The 19,932-nt window shown below is 49.8% G+C and overlaps 2 protein-coding genes across 2 annotated transcripts; one reads left to right on the top strand and one right to left on the bottom strand.

Moving 5' to 3' along the window:
• Nucleotides 1-13,069: 13,069 nt before the first annotated feature.
• LOC133906809 (uncharacterized) lies at nucleotides 13,070-14,052 on the bottom strand. Its single transcript, XM_062348825.1, has one exon. It carries the CDS (start codon nucleotides 13,961-13,963, stop codon nucleotides 13,427-13,429), a length of 537 nt encoding a protein of 178 aa, XP_062204809.1. The 5' UTR covers nucleotides 13,964-14,052; the 3' UTR covers nucleotides 13,070-13,426.
• A 1,251-nt stretch (nucleotides 14,053-15,303) lies between these two features.
• LOC133906077 (probable serine/threonine protein kinase IRE) lies at nucleotides 15,304-19,601 on the top strand (the record flags this gene model as incomplete). Its single annotated transcript, XM_062347856.1, is given in 10 exon segments — nucleotides 15,304-15,710; nucleotides 15,799-15,970; nucleotides 16,096-16,393; nucleotides 17,688-17,773; nucleotides 18,244-18,332; nucleotides 18,435-18,486; nucleotides 18,579-18,635; nucleotides 18,751-18,918; nucleotides 19,003-19,074; nucleotides 19,323-19,601. Coding segments are annotated over 10 exon segments (1,482 nt in total), but the record flags the coding sequence as incomplete, so codon positions are not given.
• Nucleotides 19,602-19,932: the final 331 nt, after the last annotated feature.

Consider the following 19,932-nt stretch of genomic DNA (forward strand, 5'->3'; position numbering starts at 1 on the left):
CCTTCTCGGTTCCGGAGGATGGGTCCCAGCGGATACGTGGTAACCACCGAGACCTTGTGCGCTTGAAAGTAATGGCGCAGCTTCCGGGAAGCGATGAGCACGGCGTAGAGCAGCTTCTGAGCCTGGGGATACCTTGTTTTGGCCTCCCGGAGGACTTCACTGACGAAGTACACCGGTCGCTGTACCCGGCGGGCCCGGACGGTGGCTTCACCCGAGGGGCTGTTGCAGCCCCCAGGCTCGGCGGCGTGGTCGGGGTTGGCCGGGTGCTCGGGCTCGACTCCCTGGTCAGGAGGAGCAGAGTGCTCGGAATCGACCCCCTGCCCGGGGGGAGCTGAGTGCTCGGGCTCGACCCCTGCCCGGGGGGAGCCGCGAGGGCTGGGGAGTGCCCGGGGGCGGCCGGGAGCTGGGACCCAGCACCTGGCCCCGCGCACTCGTCGCGTTCCACCACCAACACCATGCTTACGACCTGAGGAGTGGCCGATACATAGAGCAGTAGGGGCTCGCCTTCGGAGGGAGCCACCAGCACGGGTGGTGAGGTGAGGTACTTCTTCAGATCGCGGAAGGCCTGCTCGGCCTCCGGCGTCCAATCGAAATGACCAGTCTTCTTCAGAAGCTTCAAGAGGGGGAGCCCGCGCTCCCCGAGCTTGGAGATGAAGCGCCCGAGGGCCGCCATGCAGCCGGCGAGACGCTGGACCTCTTTGAGTCAAACCAGGGGTCGCATCTGCTCGATGGCCCGGATCTTCTCTGGGTTGGCCTCGATCCCTCGACCAGAAACCAAGAAACCGAGGAGCTTGCCCGCCGGCACCCCGAAGACACACTTCTCGGGGTTGAGCTTGAGGCGGGTGGCGCAGAGACTGTTGAAAGTCTCGGCAAGGTCTTCGAGCAGGGTGGTGCAGTCTCGGGACTTGACCACGAGATCGTCGATGTAGGCCTCGACGTTGCAGCCAACCTGCGAGTCAAGGGTAATACGAATGGCGCGCTGGAAAGAAGACCCAGCATTGCGCAAACCAAAAGGCATTGAAACATAACAGTAAGTCCCCACCGGGGTGGTAAAAGCAGTTTTTTCTTCGTCCTCTACGGCCATGCGGATCTGGTGATACCCAGAGTTTGCATCTAAAAAACATAAAAGATCGCATCCCGCGGTTGCATCTACAATTTGATCAATGCGGGGCAAGAAAAAAGGATCTTTAGGGTAAGCCTTATTTAGGTCGGTGTAGTCCACACACATGCGGAGCTTGCCGTTGGCCTTCGGGACGATGACTAGATTTGCCAGCCAGTCCGAGTGGAGGACCTCTCGGATAAATCCGGTGTCAAGGAGCTTGCTGACCTGCTCCTGGATGAACTCCTGGCACTCAGGCGCCTGCCGCCGGACCTTCTGCTTCACCGGGCGGGCGTCCGGGCGCACTGCCAAGTGATGCTCGATCACCTCCCTAGGGATCCCGGGCATGTCAGACGGTTGCCATGCAAACACGTCTGCGTTGGCCTGGAAAACGGTGACGAGCGCACTTTCCTATTTGCTGCCCAGATCACCACCGATCCGGACGACCTGGGTAGCACCTTCGCCTACCACGACCTCCTTCGTAGGAACAGAGGCGTCGGCGGCGAGTCGGGGTTTGGATGAAGAGGGTCCCGGCCCCCTGCGCAGCCTTCGACTTCGGCCCGTGCTGAAACCAGAGCCATGTAGGACTGCTCGGCGCAGGAGACGGCGCCGCCGGAGTCGGCAATCACGGAGATGGGGCCTGCTGGGCCCGGCATCTTAATCATGAGATACGCATAATGCGCGGCCATCATGAACTTGGCGAGCACCGGACGCCCGAGGATGGCGTTGTAGGGGAGGGGTAGCTCCGCGACGTCGAAGAGGACGTTCTCTGTGCGGAAGTTGTCCCGACTCCCAAAAGTCACGGGTAGCTCGACCTGCCCGAGGGGCAGGGAGTGCCCGGGTGTCACTCCGCAGAATGGGAGCGACGACCTTAGGCGCCTGGAGGACACCTGCAGCTTTTCAAAAGCCTCCTTGGAGAGGAGGTTGAGACCCGCACCCCCATCGATCAGCACTCTGCCGACCTTGACATTGCAGACGGTGGGGGACACCACCAGGGGTAGTCGCCCCACGGCTGCAGTACTCGCGGGGTGATCGGCCATGCTGAACGTGATCGAGGCGTCCGACCACCTCAGGGGCCTGGCGGCCTCCTCGCTCGGGGTTGCCGAGCACACCTCGCGCCGCATGACCTTGATGCCAAGGCGCGAGGAAGGCGTGTAGGCGCCTCCGTCGATGAAAGCGACGGTATGCTCGGGCTCCTGGAAGCCGAGCTCGGCCTCAGCATCGCCTCCCCCGCGGGACTCATCGCGCTCCCTCTGGCGCTGCTCGACGAGACCCTTGACCGTACGACACTCCGTGAGATCGTGCCATCTGGTCTGGTGTATGGGGCACCATTTGCCTGGCTCGGGCCCCGCGTGAGCGGGGACCCTCGCTGGAGCAGGAGCCCGGCCGGGTGCCGGGGCTCTTGCGCGAGCCAGTGCCCTAGCTGGTATCGGGGCCCTCGCGGGGGCCGGGGCCCGAGGAGGGGCCCTGGCAGGGGTCCTTGTGGGCGCGGGCCGTCTGTCGGCGACCGCCCAGCGTTCTTGTCGGCGGTCGGGCTCTTGGGCCGGCCTATGGGCGGGGCCCTAGGCCGGCTCGACTGGAGCGGCCTCGCGCTTCCTTCTCTTCTTCTTTTCCCGCCTGTCGGAACGGGAAGAACTTGGCTGGTCGGCAGTGGGGCGCGGAGCATGCCACGCCCGGGCCTCCGCCGCCTTGGCGCACTTATCGGCCAGTGCGAAGAGCTCCGCAGTGGTTTCGATTTCGTGCGTACCTAGCTTTTCGAGCATCCGCTCGTCGTGGACGCCCTGCCGGAAGGCGACGATGACAGCGTGGGGGGCTACCCGCGGGATGGTGTTGCGGACCTGGCTGAAGTGTTGAATAAAGCGCGGTAGCGTCTCCCGCTCCTATTGCTTGACGGCGTGGAGGTCGCACTCCAAGCCAGAGCGCGTGAACGTGCCCTGAAAGTTAGCCACAAACTGGTGGCAAAGGTCATCCCAGGAGCTAATAGACCCTGGGGGTAAGTTCATGAGCCAAGAACGGGCAGAGCCCCTCAAGGCCACATGGAAATAATTTGCCATCACCTTTTCACTGCCTCCGGCCGCTTGGACGGCCGTAGTGTAGATCTAGAGGAACTCGACGGGGTCGATGGACCCGTCGTACTTCTCCGGCAGCTCGGGGCGGAATTTGGAGGGCCACTTGACCCGACGGAGCTCGGTGGTAAAGGCACGGCAACCGGTGCCGTACCTAGTGGCGCGGGCGGTAGTCCTTGGTGGCGAATGCCAGCGAGCCGGGAATTCCTGGCGATTGTGGGCCGGGAAAGAGGAAGCCTGATCCTCTGCCTCGGCCTCCTGCCGGGTTTCTCGCTGGCGCTCGAGAGTGACGCGCGCATCCTCGTGGCCCCTCCGCTCGTTGAGACGCAAGCGGAGGTCTTGGGCTTCGGACACGGCCAGGGGGGTGGCGCTCCACCTGGAGGCCCCCCGGCCCGTGCGAACGTTGCCCGTTGATGAGCCGGTTCTGGTAGCGCCACGCTGGGTGGTGGCGCGAGAACTCCCGGCTAGCACCTAGCGGCGAGCAGTGCCGACCAGGGCGACGACGTCTTGGATCCACCGGCCTTCCGAAGTGTTCGGCGTTGCCTGGACGGGCGGGTGCCTGAGGAGAGCATGCGCCGCAAGGAGCGCGCTCCCCGGGCCTGCCTCGCTAAAGGCGAGCCTACGCCGCAGAGGCGCCCGGCGCTGTCCAGAGGCGGACCTGGCGGCCGGAGCTTCGACCACCTGCAGGGGGTCGGACGGTACACCGGCGGCGGCGGCGGCAGCCCTGCTGGGCCCAGCGCCCTGGTCCCCTTGGGAGGGGAAAAACGCGCGTGGAGATAGCGGCTGCTGGGATGCAGCCGCGACTGGGGCCTCTGGGACGTCGGGCAGCATTTCCTCACTGGAAGTGGAGCCGAAACGCTGGAGACGGTGCCCACCAGCCATTTTTTCCAGTGAAAGAAAACAAACGAACAGATTCAGGGATGTTCCCCCCTACCAGGCGCGCCAGCTGTCGGAGGATTAACTCTTGTCGCAGGGATCCCGAGAGACCCCTTTTTAGAGATTCGGCCGGGGGGATGATCCTGAATAAGTTCGTCGGAGAAATAAATGGAAGTGGAAGTAAATGCAACGGCCGGTGGTCGGGGATGTTCGACCTAGTGCAAAGGGAAGTAAATGCACCGGAGTTTAGACAGGTTCGGGCCGCACGGGGACGTAATACCCTACTCCTGTATGGATGCAATAACTGTCCCGAGGGGGGTCCCCTGAGGGTGTATCTGGTTACAAGAGTATAGTGTCTAACTAAGAGCTTGAGGCTCCTTGTTCTTCGGTCGGAGCTTTGCTCAGGATTGCTTGTGATGACTTCGCCTGTTGGCTTGGTTCGTTGCATGGTTCGTCTTCTTCGTCTGGGTGTCTCGGTTGACTCTCTTCTTCTCTTTTTTCTCTCCTTCTTTTTCTCTTCTTTTCTATCCCTCTGGTGTGCCGACTCTTTTATGCACTCGCCGGCCATGACATACCCCGAACGGGAAGGAAGGGGCACAAGTTTCAAGTCGCCGCGACTGAGAAAGGCGTCATCATTTTCTCTGGGCGAAGTGGCAGGGGCGATGGAAAAACGCGGCGCGCGTCCGGTTCCTCATCACTGTGGACGCCCTGGCAACGGGCGCCGTTGAGAGGGCCCACCAGGCAGCCACAGAGGCACCCGGCGTGCCCACCCTGTCTTGTTCCTCTGCAACGACAGGGCGACAGGCGGAACGTCTTGGTCCTGGCAACGTTATCCTGAGATATGCCGGATGATACAGGACGGGACCCGTGCAATTAATGGCCCCACGCCTCTCTGCCAAAGCATGGCAGGGACTGACGCTGCGGCGGGAGCAGTTGGGGACGTCAGGCCGCGCACGCCCATTAAATGCGGTCTCCGACCTCTGACGGGCTGACACCTCATCGGCGGGCCCCTCTGTGTCGTCGGGGCACCGAGTGCTCGGGGGTACTGTTTACCTCCCCGAGCACTCTCGCACGAACCTTCGGGGAACCGAGTGCTCGGGGGCTGCCACGTGCAACCCCGAGCACTCTCTCCCGAACACTTTTGTACTGACCCTCGGGGAACCGGGCGCTCGGGTGCTGCCACACGCGGCCCCCCGAGCACTCTTGCTCGGAACTCATCTCTTCTGATCGTCGGGGGACTAGGGTGCTCGGGGGTGATCGGGCACCTCCCCGAGCACTTTCTTCCCGGTACTTGGACTCGGCGGGTCATCGGGGAACTGGGGTGCTCGGGGACCAGAGGCTGTGGCCCCGAGCACCCTCTCCCGGAACTTAGATTTTCCTCATCCTGCGGGAGGGATCTCGCGGGATGGTGACACGTGGCGGACGGCTGGCCTGGCCTCGGGACTCAGGGACCCCCGGTTCCTGATACACCGACACCGACACAGTCGGGTACTCTGGGAAAAGATCGAAATGGTAGGCAGAGAACAAGAAATTAGCTAGAGAAGGCCGCGAGAATTCTTGGAATCAATTCCCAGGACGATCGCGGTCATATTTGCGTGCAAGGGGTGAGTTGTCCGATAGCAGGGAAATCACATTCAGAAATAGCGAAACCCAGACAGTCACAGAAATAGTCAAAGAAAAGGCAGCCGAAGCCAGCCAAGATTCTTTCACCAGGGTTAGGGAATGTGATGTTCTCACAACGGCGCTGGGAAACCCAGAGCACCTAGGTCGAGTGCGAGTGTATCAAGTTTTCAGGGCTAGAAATACGGCTTTTCTGAAGACATCAGGATGTACAAGAAGATGAAGAGGTAGGGTGCAGTAGATGTGGATGCATTAACACGGGACATCACCCAGAAAGTTTACTCAAGCATCATGGGGCAGCTTGCAGCAAAGGGAAAACAGATTTCCATGCCACAGGATTTTAGCCCCGGAGCTGCAGGGAAGAGTAGCCTCCCGCCGAGACTGAGCCGAATACAATTGACCTGCTAGAAGGGCCCACGCACTGCAGCCTTGTAATCAGGCCTGGCGGGTATCACATCGAGGTTGCAAGGGGCCAGGTGCTTCCAAGCGTCCGTATCTTACATACGGTTCCGATACGTGTAGGCTATGATGTGGTTACGGTGGATATGGTATATAGAAATGCCACCGATCACGTGTTGGAGGTCCCCCCCCCCCCAATGAGGAAGTCATAACTCTCGGTGAAGCTCTTCATCAAAGGATCCAGTGGAAGAGGGGCAACATCGTGGTCTCCAGTGCATCCCAGTCTAGACGAGCTCCAAGTGCACCACTGTCGCGCCGCTCACTTCCTAAGAAGGCAGCTTCACTGCCTTCGCCTCCTCCAGAGAAGTTAGCTTCACCGCATTCTCCTCTGCATCCAGCAGCCTCGCTTCTAGACCCAATACCGTCTCCCCCAGAGAGCCCAAAAAAGAAGAAGGAAAAGGAGGTCGAGAAGAGAGGCTCTAAGAAGCCCCTACCGGAGATGTTGAAGGACATTGTACCAGCAAAGTCGAAGTCCATTGTACCGGTGAAAAAGTCCACAGACATTGCACCAGTGTGGACTTAGGCCAACACGAAATTCAAATATGGGAAGCCCTTGATGACGGTAGATGAGCTAGCAAGGGTGGGAAAAGCATGTATCGACCTGCATAATTACTACGTGCAGGCTTGTAGAAATAGCAATGATCAATCCATAGTCGTACAGTACAAACAACGACACTTCTTAAGTGATCAAGATGGCTACTTCATTGTGGGTTTCAATGACTTATACGACCTCTTCAACTTTGATGGCCGGGATGTATCATTATTATGGGTCTTCACATTGTAAGTCCCTTAATACTGGATATTTATTAATTAATACCATTAAGTCTTGAATCTAACTGTGTTCTTATCTATGGACACTTGATGAAAGAAACAATGAAGAACAAGGATCCCGTCGCATTGCTTGACCCTAAGGCCATTACAATATCGGTCATCCAATTTCATCCCGACTACTCTGTGAATCATGTGGCCAGGGCAATGCAACAATACTCAAAAGTGAAGTACCTGAAGGGCGCCTACAACACCAGTGGCCATTGGATCTTACTTAACATTTGCCTCGAGTGGAACTTGGTGTTCTACGTGATTACAACGTTGTAAAACAACTCCTCGACACATAAGTTCTGCCAGTTTTAGTTCACATATTAAACTTTTCTAGCATTCAAAGGTCCTATAATCAATCCCTATTTATACAGGGCTTTTGACAAGTATCTTCGAGCTCAACCTGACTACGATGCGAAAGCGGGCCACAGGCTGACACACAAGACTGAGTACACGGTAAGTGCTACCAAACAAAGTACCAAATATTCTCTGTTGCTATTTTTTTCCTTTTCATCTAACAGTAAAATTTCTTTTTAGCAGTGCCACCAACAACCATCAGGCAACACCCGCAGATTCTATGTTGCGTGGAACATGCTCCTCACGCTCCGAGCAAAGAATATCAAATCCGCCGATGTAAATTTAATACAAGATTGTTCGTAACTAATTTCGATAATTAGTTTAATTCCCTCGTTGTGATGTTTGTTGTTTCTAAAACTTGTTCTTTGTATACATTCATCTTTGGATTATATGTATACTTAGAATTTTAAATTTTTTAAATATAACCATCTAGTGAGATTGTCATCAATTACTAAAATGGGAGAGATTGAAAGTGTATCTAGCCCTTATGTGTGATTTTAGTAATTAATAACAATACATATGGACTAATAATGTCGTTGAGTTTGTTAGTAAGTTGTTCTATAGGTGATGCACAGATGAGACATATACATCAAGATGAATAAGCTCTTAGTGATACTCATAAGAAGAAAGAAAAGTTTATATAAGATTGGCAATAAGCGTGAATGCTAAATTACCAGTGGAGATCAAGTAACTAAAGGTATGTCATTGTCAATAGAGTTTTATGGACTAACTCATGTGCTTTGTGCTTAAGAGAGAATTGGGGTTAGAATACATAAGAAGTCATAAGTTAAATTGAAATCCAATATGCCAAGAGTGAAGAATAAGATTAGAATCCATATATGATAAAGTGAATTTGTTAAAGATATCGGATACGAAATAATTTTCTATGGCAAAACGGTGAAAGGCAAGCAAGACTCGGCTGCAATGGACCATTCGGTGGTGCAGGGCAAGCAAATGGTTTGGTGCCAAGGACCAAGGCGGTTTTGAAGAGCGAGTGAAGGGTTTGCACCAATATCATGCGAGGTCATGGGAAGCTATGGGTGATTCACATCAATCACACGAAGAATCAAGAAAAGATGGAGTAAATACGGTATAGAAGTTTACAACCTTCAATGTTTAAAGAAAAGAAGTGGTACTTAAAGGTATTTAAAGGCTCAAATTGGTTCAAACGAGTTTTAATTTTGAATTTAAGTATAGATATGCCATACTATTAAGAGGGATACAACATGAGCTAACTATCATATCTTAGTACTCAAGAATTTCTAATCAACCCAAAGTGAGAGTTCGCTTTAGGAAGTGCGAAAAGTGTGAAAGTTTCCAAATTGGGTTTCGGAGTGTTCCTAATTTGATCAAATATGTTTGGAATTATGAATTCAGTTGGGGTGTGTAGCCCTCTGAATAAGCTTTCTGTAGAGTCCAAATTCGTCGAAATTGGACTTTAGGATCAAAAGTTATCGCTGTTTTCAGAGAGCTAGCTGTGCTGAACTCGGATGTTCTGGACTGACCTGAATACTTTGGGTTGGCCGGAGTCTCCAGGTTTAACTCCGAGTCAGGTGGTCTGTTAGGACCTAAGTGTTCTATCCGAATATTCTTGGTTGATCCAGATACTTCGGGTTGTCGGAGTCTCCTGACTTTACTCCGAGCAGGGATGCTTGGTCAAGGTCTAAATATTTTACCTAGAGTATCTGAGTTGAACCCAGAGTATCCGGGTTAGACCAGAAAAGCCTGTAACAGCTAGTTTTTAGGAGAAGGATATAAATATCCCCTCATCCCCATCTTTTTTTGTTGCTACTTGGGCACGAAAGAAAAATATTCTAAAGCCAAAAGAACTTCTCCCCACTCTATTTTAGTGTGAGATTTGAGAAGAAAAGTGAGTTGAATTGAGAGATTAAAAGATTAAGTGCAAGTGAGCTAAATCCCATCTTGAGCACTCGAGTTCATCGGTAAGAAGTTCATGAAGCATTTCTTACTCTTAGGGATTCAATCCGCTAGGCAGCTAGGTGTCGCCGACGAGCACCTAAGGTTGTGATGTGCCATGGGAAGTTTATGAAAGCTTCAATTTCGCCTCAAAAAGGAAGAAATCAAGAGTAGAAATCCAAGCTCAAGTATGACTAAGCTTAGAGAGGAAAATAGTTTAGAGAGACCCGGTTCAAGTATGATCGAGCCCTTTAGTGGAGATATAGGAACCTCTAGTAGAGGTGTTCGAACTTCGGAAAACAAATCACATGTCTTCTCACTTGTTTTCTTGTTCTTAAGCTTTTGCTCAATATTTATGCATATGCTCAAACTATTTGCTCGTGTGAAATTGACTGTAGATTCTCCGTGGATCTACTTGAAACCATTATTTGAAAAGCACGACTTCATTCGGTTTGAGCTAGAACTTCTTAAGCGTCCTTTGATTTCAATTTCGAGTTTATTCTCTGATGAACTCAGAAGCTCCGGATTCAATCCAAAAGCTTCTTATTCTGTATAATCATATTTGAACCTGGAGGCTCCGGATTGGACCCGGAACCTTCGGTGAACAGTGTTTTCAAGGTTTTCAACTAGAATTTTCTTGTATATCTTTTGTTAGTTTTGAATAATTTTTATCACCTTAGGATTGTAATTTTTACATTTATTTAGAGTGATTGTGCACTAGCTGAGCCTAATATATTTAGGATTTTTACTTGTGAAAAATCCGTTAGTTTATTTTCTGCTGCAAGTTTAGACCAACGGTTAAAGTGAATGAATTTTTATAAAAATGCATATCCACCCCACTCTAAACGACATCATTGTTCTTTCACTATGTGGCATTCGCTTGTGTGGCATGTTGCATTCAGAGACGACCGAGGAGGACAAGTCTGAGGCTAAAAAGAGAGTGAGTCAAGCACGGCGTAGGGCTCATGGTCGTGACCTTGGCGTTGCTTCGGATAGAAGCTACGTATCGTGCCATATTCCTGCCACACCTTTACTACATACACTATTCTAAAGCCTATATAAGGTCGATGATGATCCGGGAAGCATAAACAATTTAAAAAGCTGATGATAGACTCTTATCTTTTTTTTTTACTATTTTTTATTTATAATGCTATCATTTTTTCTCTGTTTTGTTGCGTGTGACTACAGGCTTGTAGACTCGAAGACAACCTCGATATGACGATCATCAGCACAGTTTAATCGGAGGTAACATGAAGGCGGATGTAATTAACCAAAAAGCTTTACAAAGCCCCGGAAACCAAGACAAAGTAATCGTCAGAAATAAATCAGATAGTGTATGCGTTGTAAAATAACATGTATAATAAGAGAAATTATAGTTTATAAATTCAACATAAATAAATAAAATTTACATGTTTTCGATTATTACACTCTCATATCTTTTATATACGGTACGCTCGCAAATATTATATTTAAAATTAAAAATATAATTCGACGTGAGTTCCTCTTGCACTAAACAAATGATGGCCGGATGTGACGGGCCCGTACGTGTAGTGAGAAAGTCAGACAGATTAACGTCCTCAAGGAACAAAAAAAATCAAAGATTGGTCGTCGAGCAAGGACCATCGTATGCATTTGCATTTGATTTTGCGTTGAATTAATTTGGTGAATAGAGATATACTTCCTCTATTCAGAAATAATAGATATATTTTTTAAAAAAAAATAAATTTTATATATTTTAATTAATATTTAATTAAATTATACAGCTAGATTTAAAAATCAAAATGATTTTACTATTTATAAATTTTGTAGCTATAAATAATATATTTTGTGAAAAAAGCGTAGTTAAAACCTAACTTCGAATACTAAGCCTTAAAAATATATATATACTATTTCTAAACGGATAGAATATTTCACTAGCATATATTTTTGCGGGTAGTAGTAGGTTTGTGCGACGAACCAACACTGCTTTGAATTGACCATAAAATTGCGTTCTCGAAAAAATAGAATAATCTGAACACAAATAATTTAGCTCGAGAATTAAAGAATTATAGAGAAGTTTATTATTTTTTGCGTCTACTTGTCAATCAAAAATCATACTAGTATCAATTTGTCCACACAGCCATGCCCCATGCATGCATCCAAATAAATAGGGATTTTTATTTTTGGGACACTGATAAAGCATAGTTTGATCTAAACCACACCATATTTCTCGCTTTTGTCCCAGACACATCACAAAAATGTAGCTTGGTCTCTAAGACACCGCGTCAAATAAAATAATCATTTTTAGCTAATGACGAGAAAAAATAGCTTGAAAATGACACAAATACCCTTGATCTCTCTCGTCAGCATCTCACCTCTCTTATTGTGGCTAAAAGGTGGGTCCCTTGTGCCGGTCATATAGGGAGAGGGATGAGTCTACGGCTCACCATGAGTTGGGTTTACGAAAGAAGGAGAAAGAGAGAGAGATGGGCAGGCTCACGGTGGGCGGCAAATTTTGGCGACAAGACGGTGTGGGGTCGACACTGTGAGCATCTGTGCATGATGTAGAGCGCGTTGGAGGGGTTCCCAGTGGATGGGCCCAACCAAAAAGTAGCCAGCGACGAGCCATAAGGAGCGGAGGCGAGCGGCGCTTGTGGAGGACCACGCCGACGGTGGGCTAAGACGGAAGTGACGCGCGCGAAACATTGAACAATATAGGGCAAAGCTCACTGGACTCTGAGTTGGAGGTTAGAGCTACAGGGAGGCGGCGCAACGGTGAGAGACAGAGATGGTCACCGAACTTGGGGAAGAAGACAGTGGCGCACGAGATTCTATATAGTATCCAGTGGAAGGCGGTCGGAGATGACCTGGATGACCTCTCCCTTCGCTCTCCTGGGCTCGGGTGGGGCAGATTTGTCGGTGGAATCGGGCAGTGCTTTAGATTTAGCTGCGGCGCGTGAGCAACTCAGCGAGATCACTCCCTCTATGGTGCTCTTAGTGAGAGAAGAGTGAGGGGGCAGGAGAGAAGAGTGAGGGGATAGAACGGCGTGAGGAGATAAGGGAGCTTGGGCATGAATGCCATTGGTTGGCTTGGGCGGTGGCTTGGCTCCTCAGTCACTGGCGATCACATGCTGGTAAAGCACTGCCCAAGCAACGGGAGGAAGGAGAAGGAGTGGCTGGCGATGGATTGGAGAGCAGAGGCGAGAGTTGAGCAATCTCTCACGTCATTTCGCTGTGGTTCGGCGGTGCAAGGCCTTCTTCTCCACGGCCGGCAACCTGGCACTGAGCTACCATCAATCCGCTGTGCACGGCGATCTCACCTGGTGTTGCTTGCTCGGAGGAAGGGCTGGAGCAGATCTCAGTGGTTTTCTAATGAGACCCGCTTGGTAATGAAATAATGAGGAGAAGGACAACAAGATATTTTCACTCACCATATGATTATTTTATTTGATGTGGTGTCCTAGAGACCAAGCCACGATTCTTTACTGTGGCTGGGACAAAAACGAGAAGTACGATATAGTGTGGACCAAACCATGCTTTATCAGTGGCTAGAGACAAAAATCCCAAATAAATAACACTACTAACAGACACAGTCAATGCATGCTATGCATGAAATTAATTTAATTTTAATTTGTGGAGTTCATTAGGATAACTGATGGATGAAAACATATATAGAATTTCATTTTAAACAAGCGTTAGTTAAATTTTGCAGCATGTTATCCGGTCGAATTTCAATCGAGAATGCAACAACAGATTGATGCCCTACTGCCGTAACAACACGATGAACACAACCTTGATTGAAGCATCATAAAACTCTCTCTTTTTTCCTCTTATTTTCTGGCACTTTATTTTGGTTTAAGGTTTTCCTTTCGATAACATTGATCGATCGTGTGTAAGTATATATACACTTCACATCAGGAAAAATTTGATCTTTCTCCCGTAGAATTAGACCAGGAAAAAGAAACGAACACGAACAGAGTGCGCGTAAGGCGATCAAGCAGCAGAGTAGTTTGGTCTTCCCTTCCCTTCCCTAATCATGCATGGTTTCCTTCCTTCTTCCTCCCATCCAACAAAAAATTGGAAAAAGATAACACGAGCAATGGAACAGTAGTCGTCGCAATTCGCAATCGATTGATCAATCAATCGCAAGAGAGTTCATCTTTTCCCTATGGGGGTTGGGTTGGTGATGGATCGATCGAGTGCAAGAAACCAAAGAAGCAGCAAAAGACGGCGGCGATCACCTCCTATCCTCGCGCTGCGACGGGCTCCGCCAGAAGCCGGCGCCCTGGAAGCTGGCCCAGACCTCCTTCTCCACCTCGGCGAGCTCGTCGTGCGAGGGCGTGACCGGCCAGTGCTCCGTCGCGTCGGTCTTCTTGCCGGCCTTGGCCGGCGCCAGCGCCAGGGGGGAGGCGGCGAGGAGCTCCTCCATCTCCTTCTTCTTGGCTGCGGCGGCACGCGCGGCTCGCCGGCGCCTGCGACGCGCGCGGACGGCGCGGCGGCAAAGCGCGGCGGGCACGCGCACCGCGGCGAGGACGACGAGCTCGACGACGGCGCACGGGAAGCAGCAGCACACGGCCGCGCACTCGGCCGCCGTCCCTCCCGCCACCTCCCCGCACCGCGGCTGCTCCCGCTCGCGCCGCCGCTCGCGCTCCCGCCGCATCTCCACGGGCGGGGACCGCCGCAGCCGCCTATCCTCCTCCACCGACGCGGCAGGCGACGCCGACGCCGACGCGGCGCGCCGGTGGCCGTGGTAGTGCACCTTAGCCTCGGCCATCCGCGGCGATCGCGCTCGTCGTCGCCGTCAGAGCGCGGGGCGCGGCGCCATCACATCAGGATTCGTGCGGAGGAAGGGAAACGGACGGCCGGGAGAGGACACGCGCAGAGAGAGAGAGAGGCGGTTGCGGCATGCGCGGGGCGGGTCGTATATATAAAGCGGGTTCGGGTCCGGTTGGTGCCCCCCCCCCCCCCATCCACGCGGGTTTTCCTCCGCGAGGAACCCGTTACGCCGCTCCACGGCCCAAATGTGGATGCACTGACATGTGGGACCACCCATTCTTTTATCCCTCCCTTTTTAGTTCCTGCTCCGACCAACTGTTAGCGCTTGACGTTAAAATTAGCAAAAAAAAAAAACTCTCAAGAAATAGTAAAAAAATCATTCGCGAAGAAAAGCTTCCCAACAATCACCATTGCTACACGTCGAATCGGTTTCTTCATCCTTCATCAGGTAGGCCATGAACCAATTATATTTATTAAGTGATGGCACAAGAGGAAAGTAAAAAAAAAATAAGATTGCTATATTTTATCTGGATAATTTGGAGCATCTGCTCATCTGAATTTTTCTCTTCCTCCTTTTCACCCTCTCTTCCATCTTCTCTGTCTCCAATGAACCCGACTTCTCTATCTCCGACGAGATCCACCTCGATCTACTCTCCATCCGACGAGCTCCAATGAGACCAAGTGGTTAGGGTTTCAGAGTTTCAGGGCTGGGGTTAGGGGTTCGGGGTCCCCGAGGTTACAAAGAGTTGTTGTGGGGAGGGAGGCCGACCCAGCGAAGGAGACGGTTTTGCGGCAAGATGGTGAGGGTGTCACCGCCAGGGTGGTGAAGGACCTCCGGTGGGGAGGGTTAGTGATGGGGGCGTCAAAACGAGAGAGGTTAGCGAGGGAGCGGGGGTGGAGGTGGATTCGATAGTGGGGAGCCGTTGGAGATGCGGTAAGAGGGTGGGGCGGGGCAAGCTCGTCGACGGTTCGTGAGATTGAGTGGAGTTGGCGACTGGTGAGATAAAGCAAAGGAGGAAGAATAAAAGGAGGGGGGATCGAGTGACTGGTGAGATAAAGTAGGAGGATGAGATGGTCCAAAATTTAGGTGAGATTTGGATCAAAATCACTCGGGCAAGAGGTAGATAGGGCTAATAAAAGTGATGATATGGAAAGAATCATGATTTTTTTTAATAGCAAATATTGAATTTCGTTAATATTACACACGTGGAATTATCTCTAATATCATTGGCATGTTTGGATGGGAGCATTTTCAATTCTAGTTCCATGTGATATACTATAATTGTTAGCAGAACCATTATTTCCGATAAGCTCGTTATGTATCTTATTCTTTTGTAAAATCTTTCTGTTTATTCAAACGCCGACCACGACAGCTTGTCCCACCTGCTGACCGTCCCCTCGACCGAGCTCTTCTCAGAGGGGTGCGCTGACGCGGGCGTCGGGGAGCCTGCCGCACTGCCGCAGTCGCCGTTGCTGACTCCCAGGACGAGCCACGCGGAGTCGCAGCTGACGAAGCACAAGGCGTTCGCGGAGCTCGAGAACTTCCAGCAGATCGAGAGCCTGCTGACCATCGCTCGCGGCATCGAGAGCATCAAGAGCTCCGAGTACAACTCGCTGGAGGACCTGAGCATGTATCTCGAGGAGCTCAACGCCGTCATCTACACGAGGAAGGTCGACGCCCTCGTCGTGGAGACGTTCGGACCAAGGATCGCCAAACTGCTACAGTAAGATATTTTCTTGCCAAAGTCGGGATCTTTCGATCGATGCGCAACCCGTTCGTGGTGAGTGTGCACCTGGGGAAAACGAACGCTTGAGCACACGCTTTCGTTGCTGAAACCACCAGCTTTCGCTGAACTCGGCATCTGGTAATGGACAGGTCCGATTTTTCTACTCCTTCACGTGTAGGGAAAACCTCTATCTCGTCAACGGGGGCGACCTCTACTCCCTGCTCACGAACCTGGGCTGCCTCGATGAGGACATGGCAAGGACCTACATCGCTGAACTTGTGAGTTGCCAATGTCATTTTTCCTGCAAGCATCACGCATGCAAAAACATCGGTCGATGATCCTATCTATCCGTAGCCTTTCTTTCTGAAGTTCTGAACAGCGGTCATTTCGTTTCTGAATGTAGGTTCTTGCATTGGAGTACCTGCATTCCATGAATGTGATCCACCGTGATCTGAAGCCGGACAGCTTGTTGATCTCTCGTGATGGACATATAAAGTTGACCGATTTTGGGCTATCAAAAGTTGGTCTCATCAACAGCACGGACGATCTGTCCGGCCCAGATGTGAGCAGCGTCCTCGTCGGCGACCATCAGCCCAAAGATGCAGAGCAGCGCGCGCTGAAGCGAGAGCAGAGGCAGAAGCAGACAGCCGTGGGCACTCCTGACTACTTGGCCCCCGAGATACTGCTGGGCATGACCCATGGTTCGTCTGCTCGATCTGCTGCTGCTTTCGCTACCTCAACCTGATCTTGTTGCTTGGTAGTGCTGTTTGTTTTTCTCGAATATGCAGTAGAGCTACGTATCATTATATTAAGTAGAAAATAGAGTTATATAGATTACATGACGACCTAAGCAGTTATGAAAGCAGAGATCGATGATGCTAGAAAGGGAAATTACACGCTCAGAAACGACTACAAACACTCAAGCATGCTCAGGATTAGATGATCGAGCCGACGCGGTGCAACCTCTCCATTGTTATCACTAACTTTGTTGCCCAGGCCTCACACTACTGGTTGATGTCATCCCTCATAAGGGCCACCAACGAGTCCGATGAAATATGTTGCTTGTTGAAAACGATATTATTTTTAGATAACCAAATCCTCCAACAAGTGAGTAGGATCATGGAGTCCAAACCTCTCTCAAGCTTGGTATCAATGCGGCTTCGCAAATCAAGCCACCAACTACAGAACATGGTCACAAAAGCTGGTGCATGGATCCCTAAGATTCGCCACCATATCTCCTGGACAAAATGCAGTGAAGTAAAAGATGATCAGTAGTTTTCGAAAATTGTGAATAGAACGCACATGAATCGTCAGTTTGGAGTCCATGCCGTCGGTGCCTAGCGGTTGTCCAAAGTTGGCCGTGAAGGCCTAACCAACCGAAGAACTTAATCTTAGGAGGAGCTCATGCCTTCCACAGCACAAAAGCACCATCGAATTCGATGGAACCCATGAATATGACCTGATAAGCCGATTTGGTAGAGAAATGTCCAGAGCTCGACCATTTCCAACTGCCAGTCCTCAACATTTCTCAAGGTGACGGATTCCAAATGACTCAATTTTTGTAGGTATTGTATGATCGCCGAGATAGACAAAGGGCTCGTAATGTCTCTGACCCATTTTCGATCCTGCAAGGCATCTCTCACAGTCCTTTTCTTCAAGATAGAAGGAGCAACACGGAGGAAAAGATCAGGCGCTGCAACTTGGATTGAACCAGCATTCATCCATCTGTCCGACCAAAAGAGAATGGAGTTTCCATTACCAACCTCCTATATGGTTGACGCTTGGAATAGAGCGACCACCGCTTTCTCATGATGCAAAGGAAGGTTAGCTCACGGTTTGGAAGGCTCACACCGCTGCCTCCAAAGCCAACTTAGCCGGAGGGCGAGACCAACAATCAGGAAGTCTTGAATGCCGAGGCCGCCTTATTGGTAGTGCTGTTTGATTAGTAGAACTATTATTGCTTGTTAATTCTTTTACTTTTTTGTTTTCGTGAAGGTCCAACTGCAGATTGGTGGTCGGTTGGCATCATTCTCTTTGAGTTTCTTGTGGGAATTCCTCCGTTCAACGCGGAGCATCCGCAGGTAGCCTGCACGTCATCTGCCGGAATTTTCTTTCTTGTTTTTGTTACGCTCAGTGTGGAATGGACTTGAACTTGGAATTATATATGCAAGTGGCGTAGTTTCAGAAGTAATTGTACGTTTTTTTTCAGAATTTTTATTGTACAAACTTATTTGCACCAAATGTCCCCCTCTAGTTTATTTATCCTAGTGGAGCATACTCCTAGGTATTGGTTATCTATCGGCTCCACAAATGGTAGATTTAATAATAACGAAAAAAATGTGTTCATGGAGATGATCAATTTGACGCTGAAACATGAAACTGCACAATGAGGACTAATTAATTTACTGAAAGCAGGGAGATTATGTTTTTTATGAACATAGACCATCAAGTCCTTCATGAATTACACGAACTATCAATGTTGATTCTTCTTCTGAATGGTTTTTTCAGCAATTGTATTAATTAACGATATTGGGCTATTGGCTGGTTGCAGATAATATTTGGCAATATAATGAATAGAGAAATACCTTGGCCACATGTGCCGGAGGAACTAGGTTTTGAAGCATATGACTTGATTCACAAGTAAGTCAGAAAACCCTGGCACAGAGATTATCCGTACAGTAATTATTTTACAGGGATAACATTCTGCAAATGTTATTTCAACTCATTTTCTCACCATATTAGGTTTCTTATCGAAAATCCGGTGCAGAGATTAGGCGCGACCGGTGCTGGAGAGGTACTCTTTTGTTCTTGTTCTTCTTATTTCCTTTCCACGAAATCACAACTTCTTATGCACGCGACACTAACAGAAATATGCTATTAGAGCAGGTAAAGGCTCATCCTTTCTTCAAAGACATCAATTGGGGCATGCTTGCCAGACAAAAGGTTATTATGCTAAACTACTACTACCACTACTGCATAGTGGTACAATATTCAGGCAGCTCAAGAAACTGCCTTCAAAAGAGTCTCTCAAATACTATGTTGTTCTTCTTCTTTGTAGGCTGCATTCATCCCTTCTACAGATGATGAATACGACACAAGCTACTTCGCTTGCCGCCACGCCTGGGGAAGCGCCGATGAGCATGTCAATGCCGCCTGCAATGAGTACGACGAAAGGAGCGAGAGCAGCAGCATGAGCTGCGGCAGCAGCTGTGACTACGAGGAAGATGTATGTATGCTGGATCATAAACTGATCCCTCTTTTCTTGTATTCAGATATTAGGCCTTTTTTGGCCCTCATTTCTCACCTCAAGGAGGGGAGGGTTTGATTTAATTTTCTGTGCGAAACATTGTCAGGGTATTCTTTCAGCAACTTCTCATTCAAGGTAAACCATTATCTGAAAATTTTCTCGGGTAGTTGCGGAGTACTCCAAGCTAGGCGCGGTGGTTGTATCTTTCTTTTTCTGTTTTTCTCCTGCTTTATCAATATAATTGGTAGCTCTCTTGCCGGTTTGTTCAAAAAAATATCTGAAATTTTTCTTGTTGTAACGAATTTCTTATCTGAAACTGCCACCAACATTGGAATCTTGGCCTTGGTGACTGAATTCCCTTCTCTCTTTTTTGTGACCTGCAGAACATCTCTCAGTTAGCGTCGATGAACTACGATCTGATAACAAAACACAACGAGGATCCTCTACAGTCTTCGAAATCTTGAGAGCTTGCATTGAGTAGAACTAATACTATGCTGTCTTCAGTTTTGTTAGGCAGGAACTCAACATCCTCAGTGAGGATCTGACCGATGATGCTGTGTAGCAATGAACCTGCACATTTCATCTGGAACTTGTTGCCCAGTCAATGAGCAGATTTAGGAGCCAGGGTTTATGGTCAAATGCGTACCGTATGAAAAGAATTACTGGTGAGAAGAAGAGTTACAGGGAAGCACAGTGCAAATAAGTGATAGGTAGCACAGAGACCATTGTCATAAGATGCATTGGTGTGGTATCCACTGTTGTAATCTCAGCAACTGGCTGTAGATATATATATATATAGTCTGTAGAGAGATTCCACAATAGACAGAACTGTAAATCCTTTTTCTTCTTCTTCTAAAACCTGTAAATGATGCTGAATTGAATTGATTGGTGCTTTTCACAGTGTTTGCATTAACAGAAACAGCAGTCCCATGCCCCTTCTACCTTTTCACATAGCTGGTCCTAAAATTTTCATGGCAGGCCGGGTTGTCCTTA

The sequence above is a fragment of the Phragmites australis genome, chromosome 23 (genome assembly GCF_958298935.1).
Source record: "Phragmites australis chromosome 23, lpPhrAust1.1, whole genome shotgun sequence".
Classification (NCBI taxonomy): domain Eukaryota; kingdom Viridiplantae; phylum Streptophyta; class Magnoliopsida; order Poales; family Poaceae; genus Phragmites; species Phragmites australis.